The sequence below is a fragment of the Odontomachus brunneus genome, unplaced genomic scaffold, assembly GCF_010583005.1.
Source record: "Odontomachus brunneus isolate Ranch 3 - 2012 unplaced genomic scaffold, Obru_v1 Obru_scaffold_020, whole genome shotgun sequence".
In the NCBI taxonomy this organism is placed as follows: domain Eukaryota; kingdom Metazoa; phylum Arthropoda; class Insecta; order Hymenoptera; family Formicidae; genus Odontomachus; species Odontomachus brunneus.
Genome location: NW_022639470.1, coordinates 1,632,058 through 1,647,738, shown reverse-complemented (window position 1 = coordinate 1,647,738; position 15,681 = coordinate 1,632,058). Strand labels below are relative to the sequence as shown.

The window sequence follows — 15,681 nt, the reverse complement described above, 5'->3', positions numbered from 1 at the left end:
TTAATCATAAACTTAAGAATGTATATTATAAAATCGTACAGCCACAATTTCCAAAACGTTATGTAAAAAATGCAAAAGATCCTTTCAAATGATGCGTTGATCATATATTTAAAAAGCGGTATATATTCTCTAAAGAAATTGTAATGCATTTTATGTTAATCTTTTTCTATATAAACAATGAGTAATCTACGTACATCTTTTAAAGAACGTACGATTTTCTTGAAAATTGATTAAGAAAGGTTATATTTTCATTTATTCTTTAGAATCCTGATGTAAAGAGAGCAGCCAAGTTTTGCCTGATTTTTGGGTCCTCGATAATAACAATTTTTTGCATACGATTAAAACTCACATTAAATCGATTCCAAATACGTAAAATTCTTTCATCTGAGTCTCTTACCATTCTCAAAAATCGGCCCAAAAGAGTCCCTATTTCAACAGATGGCGCCATATAAACAAAGACAAATATCAGCTAGCATTGTCCGTCTTTTATGAACGGCAAAAATCTATCCTTGAGAGAGGTCTCTCACTTTGAACGTGAAGACACTATCAGATTATTATATAGCACTCTATTATAATTTACAATTATCTTGACGTTTTATCGCTTATGTATACACTATATAGACTTACAGTGAAATATATTAGATATATTTGTAACTCTGCATTTCTGCAGTCATCACTTATGCTGATTTTACACAACATTTATCAACAGGGGATTATTAAGGCTCTGCTATTTCTAGGACGGTCATATTGGTTTGATGACGTTAGAAGCGAGATGACATACACAAAATTAGTTGCGTTTTATTGCTTTATTTTTTACTTTTCCTGAAGAACCAAATATTTTCCTAATTCTGAAACCTGTAAAAAGTACAGCAAACTCAAATATCTGGCTGATATATCACGTAGCATCGTAAAATAATTCCTGAAATAATGCTACATTTTTCGGCTGTCACGGTGATTTGTGACAGCTGAGATCAGCATGTATGAACACATTTAATTTCTCGATTTTTATAATGTATCACCAGTATCACTGAGTTTGCTGCACATTTTATGAGGATCACGATAATATACACACTTCACAGAGAAACTGCAAAATAACGCGATAAAACGCAATTTTCCGAAGTATCAAACGAGGTCTAGCGTGAGTTTGGCCTAGTCTTAGCCAATCAGCTACGCTGACACGGTTATTTCGTGTTCTCGACACTGCTAGGCGCCACCGTCAATTCAGACTTTCTGCGATGAGATAGCAGAGCCTTAAATATAAAAATTTTCTGTTACACTAAATCCCATAAAGATCAATGGTTTTTAGTATTACTTCGTCAATGTCAAAAAGCACACATGTGACGCTGTGTGCAATCGCACACGTTTTTCGCGCACTCTTCGCTCCCACTCGCTGCGCAGAGAAGCAACGGATTAATGTGTCGGTGCTTCGGGCAGAAGCGAGAAGTGTTCGAGCGACCGAAATACTAGTATTGTATTCGCTAATTGCTGAAAACATTCGCGGCTACTGTACTCACTTTGAACTGCGACCAGAAGCTAGTGGGCCACTGCCAGGAATAGTCATCATCGGCAGAACTCGCGCTGCTGCTGGCATGGCTTTGTGTGTCCAGCCATAGTGTGCGACCTTCGTCTTCTTTTACTGTAAAAACGCCGGCGAAATGGCCAGTTAGAGTTCGATAATTGTGCGCATCGAGGAATCGATAAGTACACGCGAGTAGATACGACAACACGATTGAAGGGAAGGAGAAAGAGAGAGAAAAAAAGAGAAAAATTGATTACGCTTTTCTGAAAAATATTTGCTTATTGCTCTTTATCACAATCCCACTTCCAAAAAATGGCTTTAAATTACTCCAAATTATTTTGATGGAATATCTGCACCTTGCGAATGTTATTTTTCCAAAATCGCGCGGGAAAGTGAACCCGGATAGACTTTCATAATTACCACAATGCAAGACAATCGATAATGAAAACTCTACCATTTTTTTAATTAGGTTGTATAATAAATAATTTCGGATCTTTTGGATAAAATAAAATGTCTGTATATGCTTATAGATTTTATAAAACAATGCATGATTTATATGATCTTCTGCTATTCCTTATATTCCATATATTGTTGAAAAATCCGAAATTATTTGTTACCCAACACAACACTTATAAAGTAATATATTATTCTGAATTAATCATTAAGTTTACTTTCAGCAAAAATGTAAATTTTTTTATTATATCGATGCAGTAAAAGGTTTTACTAAAAGTTACACCCAAATTTTCATATTATGTTTTACATGACATATTGTTTTGAGTAAATTTCAATAACTCCTTTTGTATTTTTATCTTATCATTCTATGTGACAAATATGAATGCCATATGAACCATTCAAAAGGGACGCGACTTTTACAAATCGGCTAGCATAGTTGCTGCCAGATTTACGCACACCTGTCTATCTGGAGAGTTCTTTCGGGATTGATACGTGGCGGCATCGCGGATGAAAGATTTTTAAATACTGGCAAGACGCAGCAGACGGTTTTGGTAGTTCGTCTCACGCGATTCGCAAAGTTGCCACGGCCAACGTGGAATCGGACAACACATGAAATACACTCGATCTCTCTCTTTTTCTCCCCCTTCTCCTCTTCTCTTGTTCTTTGACGGTGAAGCGACTACATCGGAACCGCAACGGAATCGACCGTTAGAGTCGGGGGAAGGTCTAGGTGTGCATACATATAAATACGTATTATCGTGGGGCGGCTCTGCATACTATATAATACCGTTGTGGCTGATGTGGTGCTCGTGATAATGGATGAGATGGTCGCAGAGCGGATGTTGGCTGGGATTATACTCCGGACGAAGTTCCGGTGGGCAGTCAGGTCCCTGTCTTGCGGCTCTCGCCGCGGCAACGATGCGCTCTCGAACCTCCTCTGGTCCCTTGATTTGCTCCACTGAAACGAACAGACCGGTCTCGTGCAGCACTGGAGTGCGACCGCGGGAACTATGGCTCTAATTCGCGGTCAACGTCTAATCTGTGTTCGCTGTCGCGTCGCGTCATTTTGGATATCGGTGACAAAGTGTGTCAACGATTTCGTATGACTTTCGTGTTGTTTCGTGTAACAACATTTGAATGATAAAATTATAATAAAAACTTGTGGATGATAAAAGCTGAGTAATAAAAATCGGATGATAAAACTTTAATAAAAAATGACATTATGAAAACCATTCTGTTTCAGAAATAACGCAAATCGTATCGGAGAAGACAACCGTCTTCCCTGTTTCTTTCTTTTTCTAAGAGCGAACACTTTATGATCTTGTATGATACAATTTGGAGAAGCGCCGAGTGTACTTACGAATGAAGTCTGCGGGGTTGTAGTGCGGCAGTAACGTGAGCCCTATCGTGCAGAAAAATCTACCGATATTCGCCGTCGGGCCGTAATACGCCACCTGACCGCGGCTCAGCAGGAGCAGCTTGCTGAAACTGTGGAACATCCTGGAACTAGGCTGATGCACCGTCACCACGATGCTCTTGCCCTCCTGCTCGGCGTACTTCTTCAACCGCGAGATCAATGCCTGTGCTGAATGCGAGTCGAGTCCGCTTGTGGGTTCCTGAAATTGCGATAAAAGATGGCGAAGTTAGCAAATTACACAGGCGCGGCGCAGTGTTATCGATCTTGGCAAACTTTCTCCGGATGAGTTTCCGATACGGAAATATCCGATTGAAATACAATAAGATTCGAGACACACACGCGGATTGGGCAAGAGAAAGGGAGAGGACAAAGATAGATAGATAGATAGATAGATAAAGAGAAAGAGAAAGACAGAGAGAGATAGAGAGAAAGACAGAGAAAGGGAAATGTGGAAAGAGCTTACGTCGAGCAGCATTAGCGACGGATTTGTGAGTAATTCGCAGGCTATACTCGTCCTCTTCTTCTCACCACCGGAAAGTCCTCGTTTCGTGTAATCTCCAATAACTGTACAAAGGAGATATTGTTAAGCTGTGCGTATTTGTGAGAGAGCAATATATATCAAATTTCATATTAATATTTTCCATTATGAGTAAATAAACTTAAGTGACACGTTATTAGTTAGAATATAGTTTTCTATAAGACAGTGTGTGTATGTATGTGATACAATGTGTTTCGAGTAATAAAATTTTTCACCTATAAAATGATTGAAAGTAATATAAACGGAGGAGGTAAAGTTGACCACTGTTCAAGGGCCGGTATAACTGTGGAGACCTCTCGCGGAAACTACTAATCATATTTTATATGTGGCTTCTTCTTACCTCTATTGGTTGTTAACGAACTTAACCCGCTACCAGGGTAAAATGGCCACGTTCGTATTTTGGTTATTATAGAAGAAAATATATAGTTTACAGGATTGTTACAGAGAGATATAAAAACATAGAAAGAGAGTTCGTTTTTACTATATTTGTACAGTCAATCATAATAACAATTAGTTATCTGGGAAGTTGGAACTTCCCAGATAACTAATTGGAAATCCTAAAAAATATGCCATCTGATCCTGGTTTCCCTTATATTTATTATAATTTATTCCTGTTACGGTAAAATGTCCAGCAACAAGTCAGCTTTCGACATTCTTGCGCAAATTTTACTAAATATCAAAAGATATAAAAACATAGAAAGAGAGTTCGTTTTTACTATATTTGTACAGTCAATCATAACAATTAGTTATCTGGGAAGTTGGAACTTCGAAATCCTAAAAAATATGCCATCTGATCCTGGTTTCCCTTATATTTATTATAATTTATTCCTGTTACGGTAAAATGTCCAGCAACAAGTCAGCTTTCGACATTCTTGCGCAAATTTTACTAAATATCAAAAGATATAAAAACATAGAAAGAGAGTTCGTTTTTACTATATTTGTACAGTCAATCATAACAATTAGTTATCTGGGAAATTGGAACTTCGAAATCCTAAAAAATATGCCATCTAATCCTGGTTTCCTTTATATTTATTATAATTTATTCCTGTTACGGTAAAATGTCCAGCAACAAGTCAGCTTTCGATATTCTTACGCAAATTTTAGTAAATATCAAGATGAATTGAAACTTTATAAAATAGGTAAATAATAATAAATAAAAATAAAATTGTCACAGATAAATAATAATAAAAATAAAATTAATATAATAAAATTATAAATTATCAAATAATATTTAATAGAATTTGTGCAAATTAGTCAGCTACTAGATGTATTATTATACGAGGATAATCTAGAATGCAGAGATCGTTTACGTATAATTGCTACGCAAGTCTTTCCCTCTCCCTGATTTAAGGTTAGTCCGTCTTTCTAACCTGTCTTCTTAATGTTTCGAGAGTCACGTGTCTTAATACATCCATTTCTGTGAACGTTATGCGTCGTTTAAAATAAATCCTACTATACAAAATCTCGCCGACTGTGAAATATGGAGTGTTATTCGATTCTTGAATGCTTAAAAAATGAGACCTGTTGTTATCAACAAATAAAGCAAATGTATGATGTTACAATAACAAATGAACGGAATGTGAAAAAGTGATGTGAAAAGTTCAATAAAATGAATGCACAAATATGCATGACAAAGATCGACCTCGCGTGAATAGATATGATAAATACTTAAATGAAGGAGGTGATTATGTGGAGAAGTAGAATAAGGTATTGTGTGTTTAAAAAAATATAAAATTGAATAATAAAATGTTTCCTTAATTTTTTAAAACTAAACAATCTTTACTTGCTGGATTACCCTCGTATTATATTTATCTTTTTTGGATTATATTATATTTATATTATATATATTTATATTTTATATATTGTATTAGCTTGTGGAGGAAGAACTTGCCGAAAGTGCGCAGGCGTGCGAAACGCGCACGACAAGATGGAGAGATCTTATTCCGTTCGGATATCGAAAATTACGGACGGTCGGTTGCGAGATTATCGCATCATATCGCGCGCTTTTCATCGTTGAGAGGGAAAAGAGGGGCGCTTTGAAAAATCCGAAAGATACGACCAATCGCGAACAATAAAGAATCGAAGGCGTCTTATTAGGCTTCGCGAAAACCCACGTCTCGCGCGCGCAAGCGTACGGTTGAAGATAACGGAATTACGATCGCCGGGTATCGGCGAAAAAATCCGCGCTAAACAATACGGATAATAGTTCTCCATGGGCGATCGGCGGCAGCGCGTTGGCGTGCGCGATTCGGCCTCTGCCGACGCTATCTGGAACTAATGAGACGCGGACGCGCGGCCGCGATCCCCGACGCGCAGTAAATTATTAACTTCATCGTCGCGCCGTTCGCGCCTCGCACGCCCTCGGTACACACAGGAAGAGAAACGAACGTAATTGCGGGGAATAATATTTTACGTCACGACGCTCGGCTTCTCACTCCTCCTCCTCCTTCTCCTCCTTCTCTTCCTCCTCTTCCTCCTCGTTTGCTATTTTCTTTCTTTTTCGCGTCGGAGTCGAGAAGCTCGGCCGGGTTAACGATCGAGGAAACCGTTTATCAACGACCGACAATGAGCCCGACACTTCGCGGAGATACGTGTCCGTACTTTCCCTCATTTGTATTCAGGAAAATGTCACCGCGCTTCCGCCAAAGCTAAACTCGGTTTCGTCTTTATAATCGAGCTAGGCGCGATGTATGATGACGAGAAGCGATGGAGCGAAGAAGAACTCGTAAAGCAAAAATCTTGCTGACCCCGCGGAGAGAGACGTGAATTGACTGATATCTTTAGTTTTTGAAATCACGAGAACTGAAAACGCGTCTTAACCTTCTAACCGTGCTCTGGGTTTTTTTTTTATCCAGAGCAGTTTCAAAGTTCACACAGTTTTTGTAATATTCTAAATACAAATGTGATACTTCGCGACTTTTCGAGTCATTTTGGAAAAAGTCAGTACATATTGTACTAAATTACTTTATATAATGCTAAAATAAAAGATATAAAAAATATATACATGCACAGAGAGAACGATTTGGTTGAATCAAATAAATGCTTCTTTGGAATAGTCCAAACGAATTTTTCGATTGATCAAACAAAATTTTGTTTGAAGCGACAAAAATGTTTATTTGCGGCTTAGTTCCAAAGAAATATTTTTGTTGTGTCAACCAAGTAATTCGTTTGGACTATTCCAAAGAAACATTTATTTGAATCAATAAATTGTCCTTTCTGTGTGTCAATTAAATAGTGAGTTCTCACCATTGGGTCTATTTAGACCATGAACATAGTTAAAGTATACCCGAAACAAACACGGTTAGAAGGGGCGGAACGTCTATAAAGTTTGTTTGATATCTTTTTTCAACACAAGAGTTAATATTTTAATAAATATTATATCAAAAGCATTATTATTGTATTCATTAATTATATGTCACAATATCGAAAAAAATATTATAGCTGTACATACAATTCGCAATGTTAATTTCTTTAAGGATGAATTTAAAATTATTAAAATAGAACATTTTTCAGAAAATTGAATAACCTTCGCATACACATACATACATAGTAAAAACAATATAATTGGCTTACACATAGAAGTCTAATTGGTGCCAACCAGATTAAAACTCATATTCATTTAATAAAATACAAAATAACTAATTTTGTGGTTGCTGTCACCATAAAATAATTCCTGAGTTACTAGCGTTGAGTTGCAGCAGTGATGATATATAGTTGCTCCAATCAGAGTGTATTCATGGTAAACATCACCTTAACCGATCTCTGATTGTCACAAACAGATCACGCGCAACTACATTGATATAGCTGACATATCAAAGTAACAAAGTCATATCAACCATATACATTACCATCACACAAAGGGCGATTCAACTAAATATTTCTGGTTATGTGCACCATATTTTTTTCCGCGTATATACACACATACATAAATACAGGGCCAACTGAGAACCTTTTTTAAAGCCAAATTCTGATTAAAAATCAAAAGGAACTGACTTAATTTTAAAGTGACATAAATAAATATCACTTGTCACAATTATATGACGAGTATTTTTTTATTGTGATAAATAATACTTATTGTAAAAATGTTGTTCTCCTAACAATAATCCTTTCACTATGCGGTTATATAAGAATCAGATACTTTTTCGTAATGTGATTTACCTAAAATTTTCCTCATTATTACGCGACTTCCCTCTCCTCCCCCCCCCCCTTCTTAACATCTAGGTCCTAATCTAAAGATGCCGTGATCGGTATCGGCATCTTGGCGCCACGCGTCGTACTTACTGGTGTCTTGGCAGGCCGCGAGGTCGAGGACCTCGATGATATGGTCCACGCACTGTATCTTCTGGGAGTGCGAGAGCGTGTCCGGAAGCCTCAGCCTCGCCTGGTACTGCAAAATTGCGATCCGTGATGCGGACGTTTAGGCGCGCGCTCGCTTGTTTGCCGCGTTTCAACGCAATCGCTTTAAAAGCGCGGCACGGTTTACGCGCCGACGGACCGAGCGCGTGCATTAAACAGCAATGTAAGCAAAACTGCGCCACATCGCCGTAGCAGCAGCAGCAGCAGCAACGGCGACGGCGGTGGATGCATTTCCGTTTCGTAATAACCAGGCCACTTTGTACTATTATTACCCGCCGGCTGAAACGCGTGTCGGGGGGCGCGCCCGTCATGATTCGATCGTTAAGTCAATTACGATGACGCGTCGATTGCGAAACCGCGAGCTGTTTTTATCACGAAAGGGCGCCTAGAGGCTCGTTAATAACTCGGCGAGGAAGCTCGCGTCGCGATATCGTCACCAAATACCTATCCATCCATCCATCCATCCATCCATCCATCCATCCATCCATCGGAAAACAACTATGAGAGTTTAAGTTATCTAGGCTAACAAAATTGCACGTCCCAATGATAGCACAGAACTTGCGTCGTGTGTACAAGCGGAGCTCTCTCTCTCCCTTTCTCTTGCTCTCCCTCTCCTTCTCTCTCTCTTTCTCTCTCTCTCCCTCCCTTCTCTTTCTCTCTGTCTCTGTCTCTTCGTCACTAAATGCGTGTCGCGAGAAAATTTCAAATTTAATTAGGGAAACTTCGTGTAGAGAAACTTGTTGCCCTCGTTACGGGCAAACGAACAACGCGTTTCGATAATTAAGTTACGAATATATCGATATAGAATACCGCGTTCGGTCGTTGGTACGAATATTTTCTCTACGAGGAATTATGCTGCTCTCGAAGAGCAATCTTACAAATTAAATGAAATGCACTGTATTGAATGTATATTGTTGCGCGTTTCACCCGTCTTATATCAAAAGAAAAATAACAAATTAAACAGACTATTAAAATTATAAACAGGCTAACTATATACACAGAAAATTACATATTATACTGAAACAAATATTACTTGTTTCAAGTATTTCATAAGCTTATATTTTCGCAAATCTATCATAAGCTTAATATGTTTCAAGTTCAAGTTTGTTTAAAATGCATTCCGGATTCCAGTAGGTTTAACGCTTCAATCAAGAATATTAAGTTAAAACAAAGATTCATGTTGCTTACTACAGAAATTTGAACTAATTTTTTCTTCCGTAAAGTTTTATAATATTCTTATAAAGAAAAATAAACTCTTCTTTTAAGTACATTACATACATACATACATACATACATATATATATATATATATATATATATATATATATATATATATATGTGTGTGACAAAAAATTGTATTTTTTTGTAGACTAGTAATATAAGTGTAAATAATTTTAAACCACGAGAGGATAATAATGTTTCAATGTTTCTCGCAATTTTAAAGAAAAATTAATTAATACATGATTTAATAATTGGGAATAAGTAGTGAAGTTTATTAATAATTGACCCTCATATATATGTACAGAGTGTTATCTTTTCCCCGCCCATATTTCTGATAAGTAGATTTTGGAACTTTTGCCAAAAAAATATTCTTTGCTTAAGATAACCATTATTTAAAATTAAAAAAAATAAACTGAGTAACCGCTCTTGGTAGTATGATATTTTTCTGTGTGTAAGTATACAACCGAAGAAAGAGAGGAAAACATGAGTATTAGATGAAAACCAATATGACATCTTTTTAATATGATATTTTTAAGAGACAAACTACAAAATAATTTGCACGAAGTTTCATTGCGTTGAACGTGAATCAATGAAATAAAAACATTTATAATTCTGTATAACCAATATAACGTAAACCTTGCAGAAAAATGTCAGTATTCTGTCGGTACAGTTTTCAGCTTCAGTATCCCTTTAAAAATCACATCACTGTGAAACCCTGGGTAGTAGAAAAAAGTTTGCATTTTTTAATTTAGTATAAAAATATTATATAGGTCACATAGTTCAATCTATGTGACAAAAAATTATATTTTTTTGTAGACCAGTAATCTTAGTGCGAGTAATTTTAAACCACAAGAGGATAATAATATTTGGACGTTTCTCGCAAATCTTAAAAAGAATTAATAGATGATTTAATAATTGGGAATAGATAATGAGGTTTATTAATAATTGACCCTCATATGGCATATATGCTTTGCGTGCCTCAATTTGGCACACTGAAGTCGTTTTTGTCCTCGCTTATTTATATTCCAAAAAAATGCTAATAAAAATCTGTAGAAAATTGTAAATATACTTTCAAGTCTATAGAATAGCATTATGTACAGAAGTAATTGAAAATATGCACTTAAACATTTCATTTTATTGCAAATGTAGGAAGACGCAATAAAACTGTGAGTTTACATAAAAATTTATAACTTTATTGGAAATAAATTTAAAAAATTAACATTTTAGAATTTTTTGTCAATATTTTAGTATTTTCTTATCAACACTTGAACCTTTAAAAAAAAAGTATTACATATTTCAATTTGTCAAAAAATATAATTATTTAAGTATATGAAAATTATATCATATAATACATTTTTTAATCAAGAGGCAAGCAAAATCATTAATAGTTTCAAACTTTCGTGCGTAATGCTATAATTAATTTATTATGATGCAAATTTTCTTAAAATTATTGTAAAGATTAACTATACTTGAATTTTTTATATTTTTGTTCATGATAAGAATTTGAAGGTACAAAAACCTAAATCATATATAATATAGTAAAAAGTAAGTAAGCTATTTAAACAACAAAATTTAAGCAACAAAATTTTTCATTGCGCAAAATGTTTTGTAATTTTGTACAACTAATACAATATAAATTTTATAGAAAAATGTCAGTATTCTGTCGATAAAGTTTCCAGCTTCAGCCCTTAAAGTTTCCCCTTAAAGTTTTTCGCTCGACCGCTAAATCTTACGACCCGCCATGGATAAAGACGATCCGTAGCGATCTACTCTCTCCAGGGCAATCAGTGAGAATGGCACTCATTGAATCAGTAAAAAACAGTATCTCACTGGTAATCAGTGAGTATTACTGATTCTTAGTGGAAATACCGCCATCTTGGTAAGACGTTGATCCGTCTTACATTTCACTGATTTCCATCAGTAGAAGTAATATTTCACTGCAAAATCAATAATATAGAAATGCATTATTCGCAGCTCTAATTTACAATTACACATCACTGATTCATTAATACACATTATACATTATATATTATTCACCAATATACATTATACATTATATATTATGTATTATATTCATCTCATATTTAATGTTCCGTCATTTCAATGTTTACAAAATATATTATAATGTTCTGTGAACACTATAAAGATATATTATATAAAGATATATTATATAAGCATAAGTTCTAAGAACATCGTTAGAGCCATTGAGATCACCGCGTGTCGCTCGAATCGTTAAAGTTAAACACTGTTTAGCATGGTTAGAATACGATGAGTGACCGCTTTTGATCATAGATACCAAAGGAAGACACGACGTGAACCTTTGGTGTGTATGTTAACAATCTACTACTGTCCCCAGCAATCATGAGACATTGGAAAAAATGATGGAAACTGTACCAGCAAGTAACTGATTCAATCAAAAGTATTTCATTGATTTGCAGTGATATACTTGTAACTATAATCGTCAGTGAATATTCACGCTGTTTTTCTCCGTGATAATACACTGATACCTGGAGAGAAGAATATCGCTGCTGTCAGTGGAGTATCGATAACGTGCGGGCTGTCCAGCGAATACGTGTGTGATGTACCGTTACGCGCGTGGGTATACACACACACACACATATATATACACATAATATTACGAACTTTTTAATTTCGGGTGCCAAAAATCCGAGAGGAGAATTGAGAGATTCTTGCCCGAACAGGCATGATTATTACTACCTGAGACAATCGATAATGAAAACTTTACAAATGTTTTAATTACATTTATAAAGCAGATAAATTGCATTGAATTAATCATTAAATTTATTTCATATAGTAAAGTTTGTGTTATATTGATGCAGAAGCAAATTTATCAAAAGTTATACTCAGTGTTTCGTACTTTGCATAAAATATTATTTTGAGCAAAGAATACGGCCAAATCTCTTTTCCACGGGATTTTGTAAAACTTTGAATATTCCAATAAATGATATATCAATTTGAAGCTTAGGACGAGATAAGAATAAAATCTCAGTAAATAAAATAAATAAAATAAATAAATTAAGAATATAAAATCTCAATATTATTCTCGCAGTCGTTTGAGAGATAATCGATCTAAACGACTACGAGTATAATATTGAGAGATTTTATATTCTTAATTTATTCGTCCTAAGCTTCAAATCGGTGTATTATATAGTTGAGATACTTGAAGTTTTTGAAAAAGAGACAAAATGGGGTCTGTATTATTTTAACAAACTATTTTCGTATTTTTATGTTGTCATTCTATGCGATAAATATATGAGTATACAGGATGTCTGATAAATGTCTTATGTATATATAGGTTAGATCTAACTGAACACAAAATTCCTCTACGCTTTTGCAAACAAACATGTAAAATGTTGAGTTATTAATTAGAAAAGATTGGCGAATGATCACGCGCGATGCAATAGATGAACTGCGATAGACGACGCCTGCCGTCGTATGCTTGTAAATTAGGTCAAACAGGAGAAAAAGTCCTATACCATTTTGCAAACAATCACGTAGATTTTTGAGTTATTAATTGAAGAAGACTGACGGATGATCGTGACAATGCACCAATGTTCTTCAATTAATAACTAAAAATCTACGTACGTATTTGTAAATTACTACACTGAGAGAAAAATTTAGTAAATATTATCAAAATTTGGTTACTATTACTAAATGGTAGACGTAAATATAGCGGGCCAAAGCTATAGCAATACTTATTAATTAATTTAGTTCTGTAAAATAAATTATTTATTTGACAGAAGTAAAATTTATTTGCTTCCAGAATATATTTGGTAAATAAAACTTATTGAATAGTTGAGCAAAATAAGCGATTTTGTAGTAGTTACAAAATTTTTGGTAGGTTCAACCAACCATCTGTAATAATAGATATTGAAACGATATAATAGCTGCAAATGAATGAATTTTTCGTTGTGCTGCAACAAAACATACTTATACTGATAACAAAATAGAACTCGTACCTACTGAATTTTTTATTACATGGGATATAACAATTTCATAACAATTATCAAATATCTGCTCATAACTGTAATATATTTCATATTAAATATTTAACATTAAGTAACTATTACTAAATTATTTAATTGATGTTACTGTGAATGCAATTACGTCATACTCCCGATCTATTAAATATTTGGTAATTATTATCATATTTAGTATTAGTTACTAAGGATTCAATGAATTTCTGTAACTAAATGCAGTTTGTTATAGTTACCAGTCTTTTCTCTCAGTGTACAGAACACTTTTGTTCGGTTTGACCTAATCTACACGACACATTTGACCTAATCATTATACGTTATGCGACAAATACGAATAGTATATATGAATAAAATGAAGTATGAACCACTTATATAAGAGACGCACGTTTTGCAAATCGATTGTAAAATTGCTGCCGAATTTATGTACACCCGTCTGGGCGTGTCTTCGAGTAAGTAACGAAATCTTCGCTTGCGTAACAATTTCAAACGAATTCGTGTCTAACGGAATCTCCGGGGCCTGTTGGAACGTCAGGTCTCGAGGATAACACGTCATTGAGGCCCGGCGCGGCCACGGGACCATCCTTTACGCTCGCGACCGACAACGGGGGCCCGTACGGATCTAGAGGCCGAGACCGAGGACGGACGTACCGTTTCTCAACGTTCTCAACGTTCTCTTCATTCTCCTCGTGCCGTTACACAAGCGAGCCCGTTATGCGGAGAGAGAAAGTGCCGCTGATGATATTGTGCTCCCCGGGAATACCAGTTATGTCTAAATAAAGATAGCGACGATACCCAGCTAGAACTGGACTTCACTCGCGCGCGCGATTAGGTCTCTTATCACGGCGCCATAGATCAACCTTCTTGCCTTTTAGTATTCTATTTTCTCACTACACCCTTCTCTCACCTTTAATTACTTAACATCCTCCAGACGGGATTCTCTCTTTGCTATTCCGATAAAACAATCGCGACTACCACGCACGCGAGATCAAGAAGCGAGATAAGAGGTACAAAGCGGCTTTCGCGCGATATCTTCCGGTGCGCTCGCGTTTATCGCGTATCACTCTGCGCCGGCACTGGAGGAGAATCCGGTATCGACTTATGAGGGACATCGAGTTATTGCCATGGGGATAACCTTAGAAAAGTAGCATGAGAGTAACTTTTACTTGTACTGGATAGCCTTAAGCGTTCGCCTCTAGTATTTATTTCACTACTGAAGTGGATACTACCGTTTTTTGTGAGATATTAAAGAGATGTGAAGGAATTACTTATCTTTATCTTAATCGTATCTTAGGTTATTACTACTTTTGTATAGTGTGTTAAAGTTTTCAATATGAGTGAAAATTACTCCACTACCTTTCTAAGATGAGGGATTACGACGAGTTTATGTTACTCTCACTAATCTACTAGATCGAATCTACCACAGGATTAATTCTAGAAGAATAGTGTGTGTAACATTGACTCACTAAAAAAAGCTTTAAGCTGCTCCTAGTATTTATTTTATGACCCACTGAAATGGTTATCACTGTTTCTTGTAAAGTATTGAATGAGTAAAAATTATTCATCCCTACCTTAGTCGTATCGTAGGTTCTCGTTATCTTTTTAGGGTTAAGGTTTTCAGTAAGAGTGAAAGTTACTCAGTTAGTTTTCTAGCATTAAGAGTCGCGATGACGTTACGTTGCCCGCACGAGAACCGGATATCTGTACAAGAGACATAGAGTCTTTATATGAATCCTAGAAAGGTAGCGTAACTATTATTTATACTAAAAGTCTCGAGCTCTCCTTCTAACATTTATTTCGCACGGAAAAAAAGGTTTGGTTGAATTAACCAAATATCTGGTCGAATATGAACGATCCAGAAATTCCGATTGAAGTAACCCGAAGTTTCTGTTTAAGTTAACAAGATTTTTGGTTGACTTAAACAGAATTCGGGTTACTTCAATCGGAACTTCTGGATCGTTCATATTCGACCAGATATTTGGTTAATTCAACCAAACCTTTTTTTCCGTACAGCATCCACTGAAATGGATACCACTGTTTTTCTGTGACTTATTATTTAAGTGAATAAAAATTACTCATCTCTATCATGATTATACTTTAGGTTATCATTATTTTTCTAAATTCAGTCTTGTTAAGGCTCCCAGTATAAGCACAAGTTATTCATGCTTCCTTTCTAAAGTTA

General features: G+C 35.6%; 1 protein-coding gene across 2 annotated transcripts in view; it reads right to left on the bottom strand.

Annotated features, from left to right (window-relative positions):
• The window catches only part of LOC116842047 (ABC transporter G family member 9), a 314,419-nt gene that overhangs the window by 21,933 nt on the left and 276,805 nt on the right, over window positions 1–15,681 (bottom strand). For both annotated transcript variants that reach the window (XM_032810693.1, XM_032810694.1), the window contains exons 5-9: window positions 8,209–8,314; window positions 3,853–3,953; window positions 3,333–3,588; window positions 2,760–2,930; window positions 1,515–1,636 (exon numbers count right to left, since the gene is read on the bottom strand). In XM_032810693.1, the coding sequence (XP_032666584.1) occupies window positions 1,515–1,636; window positions 2,760–2,930; window positions 3,333–3,588; window positions 3,853–3,953; window positions 8,209–8,314 (756 nt within the window). The remainder of the gene's footprint in view (window positions 1–1,514; window positions 1,637–2,759; window positions 2,931–3,332; window positions 3,589–3,852; window positions 3,954–8,208; window positions 8,315–15,681) is intronic.